The 19,507-nt window shown below is 44.8% G+C and overlaps 1 protein-coding gene across 2 annotated transcripts in view; it reads right to left on the bottom strand.

Moving 5' to 3' along the window:
* The window catches only part of VAT1L (vesicle amine transport 1 like), a 1,079,371-nt gene that overhangs the window by 479,500 nt on the left and 580,364 nt on the right, over positions 1 to 19,507 (bottom strand). For both annotated transcript variants that reach the window (XM_069216812.1, XM_069216811.1), the window contains exon 5: positions 14,448 to 14,551. In XM_069216812.1, the coding sequence (XP_069072913.1) occupies positions 14,448 to 14,551 (104 nt within the window). The remainder of the gene's footprint in view (positions 1 to 14,447; positions 14,552 to 19,507) is intronic.

The following is a 19,507-nucleotide window of genomic DNA, read 5'->3' as shown; positions in this document are numbered from 1 at the left end:
GCTAGGGTATGCACCTAAGCCAGGCAGAACCCACCCACTCTACACAGGGCAAGGGAGTTACACACCCAGGATAACCCCTGCTCAACCCCTTGGTAGCTTGGCACGATTAGTCAGGCCTATCCCGGAAGCAATGTGTAAAGCGATTGCACGGGACACAATAAATACACCACAAAAAAACGCGATGCCAAGTTATATAAAAATAAACTGTATTGCATAAATCATCATTAGACCAAACACAACATGTCAGTAATACCCTGCTACACAAACAGTTGTCAGAACATGATGCATTTACTAGCTCTCTGCCAAAGCCAGCAGCAGTCACATAAAATACATAGGTCACTGTTTATTCTGCAACATAAGCAGTAGCCAGGTTGTCATTGTTACTAAGAATGTACAAGTCATTATAAACAACTCAGAGGTGCCAAGTTTGGGTAGAAAGTTTCATAAGGCAGTTACCGATGCCTAATCCTAGGGTGGCACCTCGTCACTTAAGCCCTCCGCAACACTCCTCGCACAGCATTTTGGGAATTTTTAACATGTAGCCTTCAAATGGTCTTTTGGAAGAATTTCTCTGGGAGCCTAATTCCTGCTTCTACCTGCCACCGCTGCTTAGTCCCTTTGATACTTTGGGCCACCAGTAAAGTAAATAACCTGGCCCAGCAGGGTGATTCAAAGTCCAGAACCTAATTAGGGGCTGCATCAAAGAAAAAAGAAAAATCTTTATGTTTGACAAGGAGTGTAGATATGTGGAAATTATTGTCAGATCTGCATTCATGATCTTGTTGTATCTTAATATTTGTGTGACAATAAAGTCTTAATGCCTAACTATGGCAAACTGCTGTGTGGTGCAGATTTTGTACAATAGTACAAATAGTGTACAATACAGTAAAGCCCACACAATTTTCAGTAATCACTTTAGCCGTACATACTCACACTATAAATGCTCAATCATGTTATAAGACCTGTCCAAATCAGCACCAGTCCACAAGCAGCTCCCTCTACAACATTCTACCTGTACGTAGAAGAGGGACTGAGTTAGATGGTAGCCTCACAAACTCAAACCGCAAAAGTGTGCACACATATGCGCATTTATTGACATGCAACCAGCACTGAGCCTTTTACCCTAGCTGCACATCTTTGGATGCTGTCTTGAAAGGCAGACACTGGTGCTTCCCAATCCCAGTCGATTTCACTAGAGCTTACAGTGATTGATTAAAAAAAGAAAAATATGAATGGGGATTTGTGAGAAAACAGGGCTGATTGCAGAGGCCCCCTAGCTTTTTGCCCCCATTTTCCACCTTTTGCTGGTGTTTTCCTGACTCTGATGGTGCCCTGGGTACTACTAACCAGTCCCAGGGCCTGTGTTCTGTGTAAAATCAATATGCAAATTAGGCTAATAATAATTAGCTAAGTCAACCTACCTATAAGTCCCTAGTATATGGTAGGGCATGTAGGTTTAGGGACCACAGCATAGGTAGTGCACCCATAGGTGCACTGCTGAGGTGCCCAGTGTCATTTTAAAGGCAGGCCTGCCCTGCTGGCTGCTTTTAAATTAAAGTTATATGCAAATTCGACTTTGGAATTAAACGTAGTTCCAAAGTCTTAAACTACCTTATTTTTACATGTAAGTCACCTCTAAGGTGTGCCCTAAGTGCCCCTAGGGTTGGGTGCCATGTAACTATAATCAGGGACCTTATAAAAATAGTTTTATAAGCCCTGGTGAGGTAAAAACAGCCACATTTGTTTTTCCCTCATTGTAGTGAATGGCCTCCATAGGCTAGAATGGTATCAAATTAATTGTTATAATAAATCCCACAACTTCCAGTTGTTGGATTTAATATAACTTGTTCAGGTAAAGAGTTTTAAACTTTATCTGAAAGGTTGCCAATTTCAGCCCTGCATTGTTTTTGCTGTTGTGCTCTGATTGGCCAGCCGCTGGAAGCCTGGCCAGCCTACCTTGATGAGGTGTGAAGTGGCCTGGCTTCACACAAAGAGATGTGCCTGTGGGAGGGAATTTCCCCTCAGCAGATGGTGAGGCAGTAAGGGGGAGGGCTGCCAAACTAGTCTTCAAAGGCAGAGAAGGACATTTGGAGCAACCCAGCAACACCCCCACATCCTGCAACCCCAGACAACTAGGTGCCCCCTTGATTAGATTAAGAGAGGGCAGGAGAGGGGTGTCTTTATGATTTTTAGCCACACCAGTGGGTGGGCTCAGCCAGATGTAACCTCCAAAAATCAGATTCAGCCATGATGGACTTTTGAAGAATGTTGCCTCCTGGGATTGATTTTTGCCACACTTCCCAGGAAGTGGTCATCACAGGGGGAAGGACCCTGCACCTGATTGGAGAATCAGGACCCCCCTGTTTTTCACCGAGGAGCAAGGATAAAACTGGCAGACATGCACCCACACCTCAGTTCCCTACCACATCCCTACCAGGAAGAACTATAGAAGAGGAAGGACTGCCCTGCTGGACCCCTGGCCTGCACCTGTAACCTGCACTCAGAAGGACTGCACCAGCTGCACATTTGGGCTTCACCACAAGAAGGACTTTGCCTGGCTTCAGTGGTTCAAGGAGGGACTCCCTGTTTGCTACAGGTGAAAAATTGCTAACCAGAGTCCCCTGCACCAACTCCTGAAGAAATTAACCAGCTGGCCACTGCCCAGTGGCCGAAAAGGAGTTTTCGCCAGGTGCATTCTGGGAGCTGTAGTTTGCACCCCCAAGGATCATCTCAGAGCTTCTGGACCCCTTTGGGTGAGCTGTGGACACCAAAAGAACCTTAAAAGAACATCTGGTAGAAGCCCCAGAAGTTTGGAGAAGTTTGGAAAACGTTTGAAAAAAAAGCTCCATAGAGGGACCGACCCGCCGTGGCAACTCTAGCCGGCTTGCCTCAACCGTGACCCGGTCTGATTTGCTGTGCGTCCCGGTAAAGAAAATCTCAGAAAAAGAGACTAAGGGGGTGATTCTAACCCCGGCGGTCTTAGACCGCCGGGGCCAGGGTCGGCGGGAGTACCGCCGACAGACCGGCGGTGCCCCGCAGGGCATTCTGACCGCAGCGCTTTGGCCGCGGTCAGTGCAGGAAAACCGGCGGTCTCCCGCCGGTTTTCCGCTGCCCGTTGGAATCCTCCAAGGCGGCGCAGCTTGCTGCGCCGCCGAGGGGATTCCGACCCCCTCCTACCGCCATCCAGTTCCCGGCGGTCCGCCCGCCGGGAACCGGATGGCGGTAGGGGGGGTCGCGGGGCCCCTGGGGGCCGCTGCAGTGCCCATGCCACTGGCATGGGCACTGCAGGGGCCCCCGTAAGAGGGCCCCTAAATGTATTTCACTGTCTGCTGCGCAGACAGTGAAATACGCGACGGGTGCAACTGCACCCGTCGCACAGCTTCCACTCCGCCGGCTCGATTCCGAGCCGGCTTCATCATAGAAGCCTCTTTCCCGCTGGGCTGGCGGGCGGCCTGAAGGCGGCCGCCCGCCAGCCCAGCGGGAATGTCAGAATTACCGCCGCTGTCTTTCGACCGCGGAACGGTAACCTGACGGCGGGACTTTGGCGGGCGGCCTCCGCCGCCCGCCAAGGTCAGGATGAGGGCCTAAGTCCGAAGGTAAAAAGTTCCAAGGACGTCGGATCAAGATTTAGGTTTACCCCGGTTGAAGGATTTTCACCTCGAAAAAACGACTACGTCCGAAAGTAAAAATCTCCATCGAAGATTCCCGCGACGCATATCTGGAGAACAGTTCCAGGAGGTCGGATTGGACTGGCAGGTTCGTCCCGCTGAAGAAAATCTTCAGAAAAGAGACTAAGGGGTCATTTTGACCTTGGCGGACGGCAGAGGCCGTCCGCCAAGGTACCGCCGCTAAAATGACCGCACCGCGGTCAAAAGACCGCGGCAGCCATTCAGACATTTCCTCTGGGCCGGCGGGCGCTCTCCAAAAGAGCACCCGCCGGCCCAGAGGAAATGCCCCTGCAACGAGGACGCCGGCTCAGAATTGAGCCGGCGTAGTTGCAGGGGTGCGACGGGTGCAGTTGCACCCGTCGCGTATTTCAGTGTCTGCTTAGCAGACACTGAAATACTTTGCGGGGCCCTCTTACGGGGGCCCCTGCAGTGCCCATGCCATGGGCATGGGCACTGCAGGGGCCCCCAGGGGCCCCGCGGCACCCCCTACCGCCATCCTGTTCCTGGCGGGAGACCCGCCAGGAACAGGATGGCGGTAGGGGGTGTCAGAATCCCCATGGCTGCGGAGCGCGCTCCGCAGCCATGGAGGATTCTGAAGGGCAGTGGTAAACCGGCGGGAGACCGCCGGTTTACCCTTTCTGACCGCGGCTGAACCGCCGCGGTCAGAATGCCCTCGGGAGCACCGCCAGCCTGTTGGCGGTGCTCCCGTGGTCGGTGGCCCTGGCGGCCCTAAGTCCGAAGGTAAACTTTTGACCGAGGCCTCACCCGAGCTGTAGCCGAGCAGGGCTCCATCGCGGTCGGCCTTAAACTTTGACTTTGCTCCGGTCGAGATGCAACCAGATGACCTGATTGGCGCTTTTTGTTTCTAGGCGCTAAGATACAATAATTCTTTAAAAATTCATATCTCCGGTTCCCCTTCTCTGATTTTATTCGTTTTTGTGTCATTTTAAAGATAAAAATATAATCTATTTTTATAAATTGGTTTTGGATTTTTAAACTATTTCCTGTGTTTTATTTAATTACTGTCTTGTGATATTTGAATGCTTTACACTCTGTCTCCTAAGTTAAGCCTTGTCGCTCATTGCCAAGCTACCAAGGGTTGAGCTGGGTTTCATTTGCTGAGACCTAACTGGACCTAAGTGGAGGTTAGTGGCCTATTGCTAAGTGTAGGTACCTTCCTTCCCCTTACCAATAACCCTTAGTCCAACAGGATTACATTGAACAGAACTAATTTCTGACAGATATCTTAAGTTTCTACCAAAACTGGCTCTGTGATATGTGTGCTGCGTAGCTTGCCTAAGCTTGAAAAGGGGAAAACAAGTATAATCTGTCCACATTAAAGAACAGTATCATCATATTTAATGCGAACAACTTGACCTTTGGGTGATATATTGCTCTTAATAAACAACATAGGATTTTGGAAGATTGGATTAAAACTTAAATATCATATTCATTCAGTTGAAGCTTTTAAGGTAAACGTCATTTGTGTTTTATTAATTGCACAAATCAATAGGTTTATTTCTATATGCAGAGCTTTGTTACCATAGAGCCAACGAAGTAAAACAAACAGAACAGCCAAGACGCATGGAAAGAGAACGTTTTTCCAGGATGCTTTTAAATGTATCAAACTGATGTATACAATTGGCGAGCTTATTTATGATGGGCCTTTGACACTACTTCACCTTATATCTAAAGTAAACCCTCCATGCCCACAGTAGCAGACTTGACCACTTGAAGTCCTGTCTAATGTCAGCAGAATGCTAATCATAGTTTGTCAATGCACGCAAAGGTTCATTAAGGCTGAGATAGTATGTATGCTTCAAGCCTCAGTAGAGTCTGTTATCAGGTTACAGGAAAGTCAAAAAGTCTGAAAGCTTACAGTAAAGTGGTTGGAAATCCATAAAAAAATAAATTACTACAGTTTCTGTACCGATCAATGCATGTGTACATCTCATGAGAAGCTGGGAGCTGGGACGGCATGGTCATCATTCTTGAAAGGAAGGGTACACGAACCTGCTGTCAGAAAAGTATCTCAGTAAACATTGCGCAAATAAATCTACACTTTTCAGAATTTGAGAAAGAAAGGCATCTATTTAGAGTTAGGTGGCTGCGGGACATCTACCAAAAAGTACGGGGTGTCCCTTTCCCCATCGTAAAAGTGCACAGATGTCAATTGCACTCTATATTAAACAGAAGGGAAAAGCAGCCACTTTTTTGGAGAATGCCAGACTCTGCTGAAATGTAAATAAGGCCCAAATATTGTAATAAAACAACGAGTGGAGTTAATGGAGAAGCAGAAACTCAAACCTCAAGTCATATGTTCTTATGTAAAATTATGGCATCGATTATAATTATTTCAGAACCGTGCGTAACAAACCAGCATTCCCCAGGTGTCGCTGGCAAAAACAACTTGCATTGTGATTAATCTCCAATGAATTGTCAAACGATTTCAAACGATTTCATAAAAGCATACTTTAGTTATAAATGAATATGTCATATGTGGCTTTTTCAATAATTATGACAAATTAATTATTCAGTGGCGGTTGGTGAAGTTTGAGAGTGGTGGGGCTGGGCTTGGCCCGGGGTGGGGGGAGGAAGAGGTTCACATTTTGGGGGGTGGGGAGCATGGCAATTTTTGGGATGCTAGTCACCATTTCAGTGTTTTCAATTTGGCACCAACCCATTTTTCTAAGTACAATCCATGTTATTTCCACATTATTGTGGTCTACTTAACACTGATCAGCGGATGGGGACTAGTGAAGAATTAGCCTTCCTTTGCAATATTACGTGATTACTTTAGTGGTTGAGTCCTTCTCCACCCCCACACCCCCTACATGTTATCATATAGCGTATTATGTGCACTACAGTGGCTAGCATGGTTTTAAATCACATATATCATGTTAATTGTACTGTCTGTTTTTACACCAACACTAAGATGGTGTCTGGAGAGAATCTGTCTCCCTAGCCACACAACATGTTTGCACTAACAGATGAATCCATCACTGCCCCCTAAACATGTTAATGGGCAGTTTCAACATATACCGTGTTTGGCATGCATTTCGGTCACAACTGTGCGCACACTTTGCACCTCCCCCTGCAGGAGTTTTAATGGGTTTGCATGCCCTTTGGGGACTTCTGGCCAAGCGTTAACTATATCTGCTCTGTGGCTGGTTCAAGGGAGAAGCCAGAAAATTGAAACACCACGCACTTCGAACAAAAGCTCTTACTATATGGCACCAAGCAAACAGAGCAAGTCATCACATCCCTTCCCAAAAGAGCGCTCCTGTTTTAATTGTATCCATTTCCCATTTCCTCCTTCCATTCGCCTGCTGATATCCACCATTTCATTCTGTCATTTATTCATTCTTTCATCCATCAGTCAGTCTTTCACCATTCTGTCTGTCCACCCATACATTTCCAGTCTATCCATTCATCTCAATATGTAGCCATCAAACCTATCCATCCACGCACCTATCATTCATCCATCCTTTCACACATCCATCTTTTCAGTCACTCACTCATTGATCCATCCACCCTTTCATCAATCCATCGACCCTACCTTTCACTCATCCATCCGTTATTTCCCTCATCCATTTATCCATCCTTTAATCCATTTATCAATCCACCTTCCCTTTCACTCATCCATCCATACTTTCACTCAGCCATCCTTTCACTCATCCATCCATCATTTTATCTCTCGTAATCTTTCCATCCATCCCTCATCCACCTATCCATCCAACTTTCACTCACCCATCAATTCACTCTTTAATCCATCTATCTACCCTCCCTTTCAATCATCTATCCATTTTTTCACTCATCCACCCATCCACCCTTTAATCTATGCATCAACCCACTTTCACTCATCAATTCATTTGTCTACTCATCCATCCTTTCACTCATCCGTGCATTCCTTCATTCATCCATCTATCCACACTTTCACTCCATCTATCCATACCATCACTCAACCATCCATACCTTCTCTCATCATCCATCCACCCTTTCATTCACCCATCCATACTTTCTCTCATCATCCATCCACCCTTTCACTCATCCACCCATCCATACATTTACCCTTTCACCCTCTCTTTCATGCATCTATCCATTTTTTCACGTATTCATCCATCCACCATTTTATCCATCCATCCACCCATCCACCCTCTCTTTCACTTATTCATCCTTTCTTTACTCACCAATCCATTCTTTTACTCACCCATCCTACATCCATCCTTTCACTCATATACCCACCCACCCTTTTACTCACCCATCCATCCACCCTTTCATTCATCCATCCATCCATCCTCCCTTTCACTCACACATCCATCCATCTGACTTTTCACTCAACCATCCATACTTTCACTCACTCAAGCATCCATAATTTCTCTCATCATCAATCCACACTTTCACTCATCTATCCTCCTACCCTTTCACCCTCTCTTTCATTCATCCATCCATCATCCATTCTTGAACTTAATCATCCATCTGCCTTTTTACCCATCCATCCATCCTCTCTTTCACTCATCCATCCATTCTTTTACTCATCCATCCTACATCCATCCTTTCACTTTTACCCACCAACTGTTTTACTCACCCATCTATCCACCCTTTCACTCATACATCCATCCACCCACCCTTTCACTCACACATCCATCCATCAGCCATCCATCCATTCACTCACACATACACCCATTCACCCTTTCACGTTATTTATGACCCCCAGCTGACATTTTTGTTGCCTCACCTGGTGACATGGAGGGAAGCTTCAAGCCAGGCGAGTCGGGACTCAGGGATGCTGACTAATTCAAATAAACACACGCACATGCAATGTGCAACAACTTGCTCTTTGCTTCACTGTCCCCACGAGTCTGCTTGCTGGCAGTAAATTTAAGGCATACCAGAGCTCAAAAGGCATCAAGCATGAACTGCAGCGTGGGAAGCAGCACCTCGAGTCTGCGCAGTGTGTCTTCAAAAGTCCAGCTCACACACTGCGCACACTTGATTTCGTGGCTTCCTGCTTGTAGTCTCTACCCCACTCGTCACAGGGTCTGGTACCACCCCACCCTGTGACGAGTTGGAAAAGGGTGTGGTGACAATGGTCTCCTCTCACTGATTGACGTGGAGGCCGAGAGCTGCAGGGCTTGAATCTGAAACGCCCAGAGCTAACTCTACCTCCACGTCATCACGGGGTGGAGACTGAACCTTTGATTTAGTGTCTTTGCCGAGTTGTGACCTCACAGGCCTCAGGGCTGTGAGATTGTCGGCCCAGCAAAATTCTCTAGACTTTGTGCCTGCCCAGGAAAGCATCACTCCACAGTCACCACTGCAAGGAGTACGGCCATTCCGTAGTGTAGAGCAGCCTCAGAAAGAGAATTCAACATGTATATACACTGTGTTCATTAAGTTGTTTTAAGGAAGCAGTTTCAGCTTTGCTTCCATGCATTATTTTTCACCGAGAATGTAAAGGGGGCGGAGCCCCGACGCCCTTGAAGAGAAACCACCACTGTAATTATTATATTGTGCTGACATAGTATATATGAGAAGACTGAAAGAATATGCCCGTGGTATTTAGAACTCTGCTTGATGATTTAGAACTGAATGTAGTACAATGTTTTCAGTGCCTGCCCAAATACCTTTGTGAGAAAGGAAATTTTAATCTGATTTGCATGAATCCCACGACTACAGTGATTCATATGGGCCCTGATATCGGAGTGAATTGAATACAATCATTGTTATTTTACAGCGGAGTTGGCATCCTGAAACTGCATTGGCTACATACAGCACCCGTAATGACAAAGGTGCAGTGTCGTTCCCACCACACCATGCTGTCAAGTCAGTAGTGCTTCATGAACATATGCACAATCAAAGACAGTCACTCCTTACGTCATCCCAGTGGTAGCAACCCTCAGATCTTCATGGACTGCTCCTTGGTTAGTTCTTAGAATACCTTATGGCAGAGGACTATCCCCACTCAACAGTGTCCTCTTCTGCATAGTCTTCCCTTCTTTGCTATGCAGAATCCTCATAAAAAGTTGATTGTCCACTCAATGGTCATTGGTAAGATCTTTGTAAAAGCTTAAAGACCTTTTGGGTTCCAACTGATGGTGCCTCTCCTCCTTCAAAGAGTTAGAAGGATGACAGGAGGCTGTTAAAGTCATGGATTGGCCAATATGGAACGGAGTCACAAATAAGAAGGCCACCCAGATCATCACCTCCAATATGTCTGAGAAAAATATGCTCTAAAGTGGTTTCCCTGACAGAGCCTGCAGTTTACTCAAGCAATGAGCTGACGTAATCACAATGAGAAAAAGGTCTTCAAGGTGAGGAAACACAGTGAGCAGATATGCATAGGTCTAAATGGTGTGCACCTGAAGAATGTCAAGATCATGTTAAGGTCATACTGTGCAATCACATCATGGGCTTGAATAGTGTACACATGAAGAATGTCAAGTCCAAGTTATCAAAACAACGGTTTGGGAGGAATGTGCTTCAAACTTTTAATAAATCTCATCACAATAGGTCATTTGAATAAGGATGATTGTTCTAGCAAATGCAGAAGACCAAAGGGGTAAAAAAACACTTTTTGCAGTGTCCGCATTAAGGCCTTGTAGGGCTACAACAAAACAAACTTAGGGCCTCATTTAAAATGTGGCAGATAGAATACTATGGCACAAATGTGACTGATATCCTTTCCATTGTATTACAATCCCCATAGGATATAATGCAATCGTAATACAGAGGATGAACTACTGGTCACATTTATGATGGAGTATTCCCCTTCAGCAACTTCTACATCAAGCCCTAATGATGTCAGACAGCTTTGTTTGTAAGATGTCAGTGTAATGAACACTAGGTTGCAAATGTGTCCCAACACCTAGAGTAGTTGGATTTCATGGAAGGGTAACTCGCAAAGAGGATGACATCTACCACTTCAGGTGACAGGTCAAAAACAGTTAGTTGCTGCAGGTTAATGTCTGCACATGGAAACATAAGTTGCTCAGCTTCAGGTGGAAGAATCTGCAATTCTGCCGAGACAGGAGACCTCCTGAACAGGAAGCAACAGAGGACAGATATTCAGTGCCCAAGAGCTCATGTGCTAGAGTCTCTTAGTTCAATCCCGAGCCACCAGGATTACTTGGTCTCAGTTGCTCTTGATCTTCTTCAGAACGCGAAGATCTAAAGAGGGGTCCCCCTGCTGAGATGTGGACATCACTAGTTATCTGTCAGGTGACATCTGCTCAGTTCATCCATCTTGACAATTAATCACTCTGCTCTTTTGCTGGTGATCAGAAAGATGCCCCAGTACTCTAGTGACCTTCAGGGATGCAAAGACTTCTGGCGCAGGAGCCAGAACCACCTTCCCTTCATGGTGGTGACCATGACAGTCTGCATCCACCTTCCTTAATGCACAGTAGGGAGGCCTTCATGGCCAGACAAATAGCCCATAACTCCAGTAGGGTGATGCGGAGCCAGCTTTCCATTAAAGACTATTGTCCTCAGATCTCAAACTCCTCCTAGCGAACCCCTCAAACCCAGTAATGAGGTGTCAATCACCACTATCAGCTCTGAGTTGGGAGAACAATCTTCCACAGGACAAATTGTGACTGGAAACCCACCACTCCAGATCGTGAGCCATCTTCTCTGATACCTAGTTGCTGTTGGAAATGCCACCTTGGATTTCAGGTTCCACTGAAAATCTTCCCTATGCCCCTAGTGTAGATGACAAGAAGGATGAAAAAGTGTAGGAGGCCAAGAAACCTCAGCGCCAGCATCAGCTGGGTCCAGAATTGAGCCTGAGAAATCAGGATCATAGCCTGAATGTCCCAGGCTAGTTGCTGAGGAGGAATCACCTTGAACTCCATCATGTCTGAAATCACCCTGAATGGAAGTCAGTGAATGAAATCCAAATATGTAACCAGGTGAGACTTTGGCACATTTATAGTACACCCTAATGATGTCAGTGGAGAAATAAAGGAACTCCCAGCCTCTGAAGATGAGAAGCAACCACTGCCATCCCTTTCGCAAACACTCTAATGGAGCTGGTGACATTAAAGGGAAGCAAGGCGATTGGAAATGCCCCTGGTCCACTCTGAACTTCAGGTAACACTTGGGAGATTGGAGGATGGGTTTATGAAAATATGCATTCTGCAAATCTAAGGACACCATTCAGCCTCCCAGGCCCATAGCTGATATATCTGACCCATGTGAGTATTCTTAATTTGTCCTTCTGCAGGAAGATGTTCAGGGTTCCAACTTCCAAAGTAAGTCTGAGCTGCTCATTCTTTTTCAGAACAAGGAAATAGTGAGAATAATCATCTCCATCCTTGTTTGAGTCCAGTACCTCTCTAGGAGGTGTACCTCCTGTTGCAGAACGTACATTCAACACACTCATTCTGATGTGAGACAGATATTGGATGTGGAGGAGCTAAAGGGTAGAGTGTTGCCTGTTTGAAGAATGTGTACAACTCATCTGTCAGATGTGACGGATAGCTTACATGGGAGGAAGTACTGAATCCTGCCCCCACTGGTTCCGTATGTGCAGCTGAGAGCAAACTAAAGCAGTTTGTAGAAGGGGAAGAGGAGCTAGAAGAGTGGTGCCCTTGATGGACAGTATGCTGCCTGCCAGACCCACTGCTCAAAAATGCAAAAATGACTGAGCTCTCTACTGCTTCATCAGCTGGGAAGGCTGTGTATGCCAATACTCGAGCCCTATGGAACAGCCCATAAACTTCTGAAACCGGAGGAGAAAATTAATTGGCAGGTGTGAACAGCCCCAGATGATGTGCGTAGCTTTGCTATCTTTGAAGTGTTCAAAAGCTTTCACTGTCTCTCTAATGGAACAAGAGCAATCAAAGGATATACCCATTAGCATTCCTGTACGCTGCCAGAAAATCCGGTAGACCTAATCAAGCATGTCTGTGACAGATAACACTGATACCAACTGCCCTGACAATGCAATCCATGAAATTCAAACCACTGAGGTTAACATACTTTGCAACACACTGTAAGTATGTATCGGCCGAGTCAGAGAGGCCCTAAGATCCTCTGGGCAAGATCTCACTGGCCATGTCCCAGTCGACTTGTGTTTATGAGCACAACAGACAGAATGTATTTATGGATTGCAGTACCAAACTGGCAGATAAAAGCACAGGCACTGATCCTTTTGGATTGTCTGTAGGAAGGATTGCTCAGAAATTAGCTAGGTTCCCTTACAAGTTGAGACATGTACAATAAGGCTCTCAGGAGTGGAATGCTTGGTGAGAAAATTCAAATCACCAGCCGCCTGGCTATGACATACGGTCACTTGCCAGTTGACAGGCAGGCAAGAATATGGTTTCACCGATGTAGCCATTGGAGTATCTGTTAGGGCATCATTAAATGGGATCAAGGGTTCAGCATATGCTGGCCCAAGGGTTCGGCATTGCTGGCCCAAGGTGTAGAAATTCCATCGAAACATTTTTCTTTAATTTCAAAATAGGGCAGCTATAATTGCAATACATTGTCTGACCGCCGACCCACCACTTCAAACTACGCACTATCTTCCATTGGTCACAAGTGTGACGAGTCAAGCTCCATCTCAATGGAGGAATCAAGCCCACTTGCATTTTGTAATTCATGTTATAAGGTATCATCACCGTAATGACAGGGAGGAAGTCATGGTCCTCACCACCAGTATTATCATCATTATCCTGGTGTGCACCATGCTATGGCAGAGGGTCACAATCAGAGCCAAAAAGAGAATGGCAAGAATCATTGAATATCAACTGGAAAGTATATAAATCCCCATTGACGTTGCTGGCAATCAGAAAAAACATTGTAGACAATTTAGCAGAATCAATAACTGTCTGTGCTTCCCTGGATTATGGGCAGGTAATATTAAAATGAGTGAAAACACATAGGGCCTCATTATGAGTTTGGCAGTCCTACCGCAGGACTGCCAACCTCATGGGGAAGATGCCACCGCCAGTGCAGACAGTGTGTATTCCGAAAGTGCTGGGCATGGGGGCCCCCCTGTGCCCCTTGGCTTTCCACCAGCCTTTTCATGGCAGGGTCTCCGCAATGAAATGTCTGGTGGAAAGTGGGGTTATAATCAGCCAGAGCAGTGCTGAGTTCCATGCCGCTCTGGCTGAGTACAACCCTAATGACCATTGGCACGTCAGGAACCACATTCCCTGCAGGGACAGCGGTATTTAGGCGGGTCTGCATGCCACTGTTGTAATGTGGTAGTCGAACCGCCACAGCTGCGAGAGTCTGACCGCCACCGGGGGATTGGCGGTCTTAGGACCACCAGTCTCGTAATGAGGCCGGTAGACTCCTTTCCCTTTGGCATTGTTTTGGGATAGTATGAAATGGAAAGAGCATGGCTATTCATGTCAAATTAAAAGATGCATTTATTCGAAAACAAAAAATCCACTGAGGGCATAGACAGATTATAAAAACAAGAGTGCAATAATGTGAAACAGTTATTAAAAAAAAAATTGCCCTCTGACCAGAAATTCTATAAAACAACTCGTAATTAAATCTTCATTGCTATAAAGTGAAAACATTGATCTGCGGATGTCTCTATCCACGTTGTATTACCTTGGCTCACAATTTCAGAATAAGCACTCCAATTAAAACCATAAATTTGAAGGCATGTTCTCACTTTAAAACACTAGAAATTCAAAATAGAATGGACGAACAAATTCACGTTAAATGGCAGTACGTTATGAGAAAATAGTCTAGGTAAATAATAAGGGCCGTCAGAACATGTTGCTCAAAATGTGTTGAATTTTTGACACTCACCATACAAAATATATGTCCCGAGAGGTTTTAGGAGACTGAGGCCTTTTCCTGTGTGTTCTCCACACAAACAATCCAGAACAATATCTACTCCATCAGGCGTTATTCTGAAATGTTTGAAAATAAACAGTTTCACTGTACATCGCATTTTTTTATCTTCCAGCATACTGTACATAAAGAAAGGCGGCATAAGAGGCACCAACTAATGTGTGATCCGTTGCTTGCTAAACAGTTGGAAAAGTATATGTCTGTACATGCAATGATTAACAGAACAGCACATCAAAAACACAATGATTAAATGACAGTTGCATTGTAGGGACAAAACCAAGATTAACCACAGAACTTTCAGAAACATTCCCACACGATCCCCGACCCAAGTTCATGTTACTATGGTGGGCTGTGTATAATGGTTTTATTTTCAGGACAAGTAACCGTTATTTTATGTTTGAGCATGGGCCCATATCAGTCTGGACTGTTTTTGGGTGATATGTAGATGACTCGCATCGCTGTGCATATTGTATGTATGTATGTAAGTATATTTATAAAGCGCATTCCAACTCACAAAGAGCATCGAAGCGCTAACATAGGTAAAAACGTCACTACACTCATCAGGAAGCCCCAACCCACAGAAGGACAAAAAAGAAAGGATTAGTTAGGAAAGAGCCAAGTTTTAATCAATTTCCTGAACCGTAAATAACATGTTTCAGCCCTGATATTTAGAGGGAGGGAATTCCAGCACTTAGCGGCAGCCACAGTGAAGGCTTTATCACCCCACTTCACTCTATAAGTGCGGGGAACATGAATGTAGTAAGCTGACAATGATCTAAGATGCCTCCTAGGTTTATACCAGCCTAATTTAGCAGACAGATATTTAGAACCTTGGCCATGCATGGCTTTGAAGGACAAGCAAAGGGATTTAAAAATAATCTGCTGAGCCACCAGAAGCCAGTGCAGTTGTCTGAGACTACTTCTAACAGAGGTCCAACGTGAAAGATTAAGAATTGCTCTGGCGGCTGAATTCTGAATCAGCTGTAACCTATTAAGAAGGCCTTTATCTAAATTGAGAAACAAAGCATTGCAATAATCCATTTTGGATATTAACAAAGCTAAAGTGGCAGCAACTCTCCATTTATGCTGAAGAAAAGGAAAAACTTTCCTTAACATTTTAATCAACCATAAACCAATTTTAACCATGTGGTTTACCTGATATTTGAAGGACAGTTGATTTTCAAACATAACACCAAGATTTTTACTAACATTTGAAGGGGTAGGAAGAGCACCACAATCTGATGGCCATCAGCGTGGATTCCAGTATTTAACACCAGATCCAAAACAGAGAATTTCAGTCTTAGAAGCTTTCAATTTCAACCAGTTAGACCCCATCCAGTTGCTAACCTCCTTCAAACAAAGGTTAAAACGGTCCGCCACCTCCTCCCAGTTTTTATTAACTGGGATAATAAGCTGTGTGACATCTGCATATGAAGAGGAGATAAAGCCAAAAGATCGAACCAAGTTGGCTAGCAGGGCAACATAGATATTGAAGGTTTTACCTACTAGAAACACAGAGAGCATCTCAAAGTTGATATTACAGTCCTTTCATTTTATTTTGGCAAAGGTATTCTAAAGCGAGGTATGCTGTTTTTTCCCACCTTTAACACCTTCGCTGCTGGGCCTTTCCCCCCTCAGTGCTGAGCCCTTTCTTTGCTATTTGGGGTAGTTTGCACTTAGGCATTCAAAACTTTTCCTCCACATAAGCTATCCACGCCAAATTTCCGTCTTTTTTCAACTTCCTAGGGTTTCTAAAGGTACCCAAAGTTTGTGGGTTTCCCTGGAGGAGACCAAGAAATTACCCAAAATACAGCAAAACCTTTGTTTTCTAAAAAAAAAAAAAAAAGGGAAAAAAGGGATGCAGAAGAAGGCTTGTGTTTTTTCCCCTGAAAATGGCATCTACAAAGGGTTTGTGGTGCTAAAATCACTATTTCCCAGCTTTCAGGAACGGGCAGACTTGAATCAGAAAACCAAATTTTTCAACACAATTTTGGCATTTTATTAGGACATATCCCATTTTTACAATTTTTTTGTGCTTTCAGCCACCTTCCAGTTAGTGACAGAAATGGGTGTGAAACCAATGCTGGATCCCGGAAAGCTAAACATTCCTGAAAAGTAGACAACATTCTGAATTCAGCAAGGGGTCATTTGTGTAGATACTACAAGGTTTTCCTACAGAAAGTAAGAGCTGAAATAATCCTCACATTTCGGTGACAGAAAGTTCTGGAATCTGAGAGGAGACACATATTTCCTTCCACCCAGCATTTCTCCAAGTCTCCCGATAAAAATGGTACCTCACTTATGTGAGTAGGCCTAGTGCCCATGTCAGGAATAGATCACTAAACAGTCAATGTTGGTCCTTACATGAGGGGAACTGTTGACCCTGGGGTGATCCATTCCTGACGCAGGCACTAGGTACAGGCACTCAACTGGGGTAGCGTTTTCATCAGGACAGGTGGGGAAACACTGAGTGGTAGGAATTTTGTGGATCCCAGCACGTTCCTGTAGTTTGTGCAACAGAAATGCAAGAAAATAATTTGTATTCAACATTTCAGCTTTGCAGGGTATTCTGGGTAAGAAACATTTGGGGAATCCAAACAAGTCACACCTCTGTGGACTCCCCTGGATGTCTTGTTTCCAGAAATGTCTGGGTTTGGTAGGTTTCCCTATATGGCCGCCGAGCCCAGGACCAAAAACGCAGGTGCCTGCCTTACAAAACCAGGTTGTTTTGTGATAGATAATTTTGATGTCTCCACAATACGATTTGGGTGGTGGAATTTGGGACTGAACTAAATTGGGGAGCTCCCAAGAGAACACTCTCTCTGGTTTCTGGGTTGGGCTAACACACTTTTGTCCCGCTGCACAGACTGTGCTTGCGAAGGGACAGCAGGACTGTCCTCATCACCTCCCTCATAATCACTGGAAGAGGAGTTATCGAATGGGACTCCGACAACTGAAAAATTACTTCCAGAGTCTGCACCATTGCCCTATCCCTCAGGTGCTGTCTCAGTATCTGCTGTCTCAGTCTCAGATCCTACATCAGAGCTGTCCTCTACAACCCGAGTTAGGGCTTGAGCAGCAGTCATCCAATGAGATGCCATCTCTGCTACTGGGTAAACTGTCGCTCTAAAACACTAGTCTATGTAAACAATCACAAAATTGCTGGTGGGTGTGTGTATGATACCTGCAACAGTAGAGGTCACCTTACCTTCGCCTCTTTCCTCAATCAGCATATTCTCTCAAGATACTCAAAAAAAAAAAGACATTATTACATCACCTTGTCACATACCAATCGTCACAGTCATTAGCGCCTCTAGCGCCCAGTCCAACAGTCATTATTGGTTCTCCCATTACCTCCTCCTCCGATTCCCTCACTACCACACAGCAAAAGTGCATTTCATCTCTCCATAGCCCCCCTTGCACATACATTTAATTTGTATTATAGCGCAGGTAATGGCTGGCTTTACTAATCCACTCAGCTATTCACATATAATACAGTTTTGATCCTTTCAGTAGGTATATAAACCTTCTGCGCTACTTTAAGGCATCAAATCTGCCACTAGACAAAAGTCAGATCCTTTTCTAGCAGAAACATAATCACAAGAGTTACCTGACTTTTTTATTGCTGTCTAAAAGTTACAGTTGAAATGCATCAGTTGAAGTATGTGGATTGCTTTGAAGACGCAAGCTGCAACTGCAAGAGAATTGGTGGGAAATATATATGTAAGAGATCACTTTCATATTAGGGTGTGGTTTTCCTGGGGGCCGGTCGCAGCCCCCAGGGAAACCACACACGTTGATAAAAGTGATCACTCTATGGCCCCCAAGGAAACTATACATCTGTTAAAAAATAAAAAAATAAAAATATATATATATATATATATATATATATATATATATATATATATATATATATATATATATATATATATACATATATATATAGATCTATTTATAGGCACATCTATACATATATATATATCTATATATAAATATATCTATCTATATAGATAGATATATCTACTATATATATATATATATGTCTATATTTTTTTAACAGCTGTATGGTTTCCTAGGGGGCCATAGTGGCCCCCAGGGAAACCATACAGCTGTTAAAAACAATTATTGCCCCCACAGGAGGTCGCCCTGCTCATGGGCGACCCCCTGTCCATTTCATGTTTTTTTTCACATTTAAAAAAAAAAAATTACACCCCTGGGGGGCGCGATCGGGTTCCATTCTCCCCCCAAAGTGAAATCCTTGGTGTCTATGGGGGTTTCCTGGCCCTTGATCGGGCAGGAAACTATTTCAGGAAGGCCTCATTTGAAAGGGAGAGTCTCCCCTTCCAAACAAGGCCTTCCCGAACGTCGGGAAGGCTGTTTTCCCCACCGGAGCAAGAAGCGGCCTTGTGGCCGCTTCTTGCTCCAGCAGAGAAAACAAACAGTGATGGACATCACAAAGGGGCGGGTAGTGGATCAGGGTGAGACACAGAAGATCTTTCGTGTCTCCCGGGGGGATTTTTTAACCCCTTACCTGGTGTCGCCCACAGGTCATTACCCGCACCAGGGAGGTAGTGTGGGCGTCGGCCATGACGAGTGCAATACAAGGTCATATTTGGATTCACTGCAAAATTTTGGTAACATTTTGGCAGCTTAGTCATGCCTCCTTGAGAGGCACAAAGTATTGTAAGAACCCTACAGTTGCACCTCTTGGCATAAATAATGTAATAGCCACCTGTATGACATGTTAAAAGCTGGAGAGCCAATCTGAATGCTTACTTTGTGGACTATAAGAATTGGTATAGGCATGGGGTTGCTTCCTCCTGGCCTTTAACATGAATTGTCCCTCTGTCCTCAGTATCCTATTACTCAAATTCTGTGATTATGCTTGCCTAACCCCACCCTCTTCTGCTGAATGGCAACTTATTGGCAACTTATGTTTGCCTGTTGTGAAGACCTGCCCCCTGCTTACACAGTGAAAATGTTTTTGAATTTAGCATGTGTGGCACTGTGAAGGA

Source organism: Pleurodeles waltl, chromosome 12, assembly GCF_031143425.1.
Source record: "Pleurodeles waltl isolate 20211129_DDA chromosome 12, aPleWal1.hap1.20221129, whole genome shotgun sequence".
Lineage (NCBI taxonomy): Eukaryota > Metazoa > Chordata > Amphibia > Caudata > Salamandridae > Pleurodeles > Pleurodeles waltl.
The sequence above is the reverse complement of the archived record's forward strand: the minus strand, read 5'-3'. Positions and strand labels throughout refer to the sequence as shown.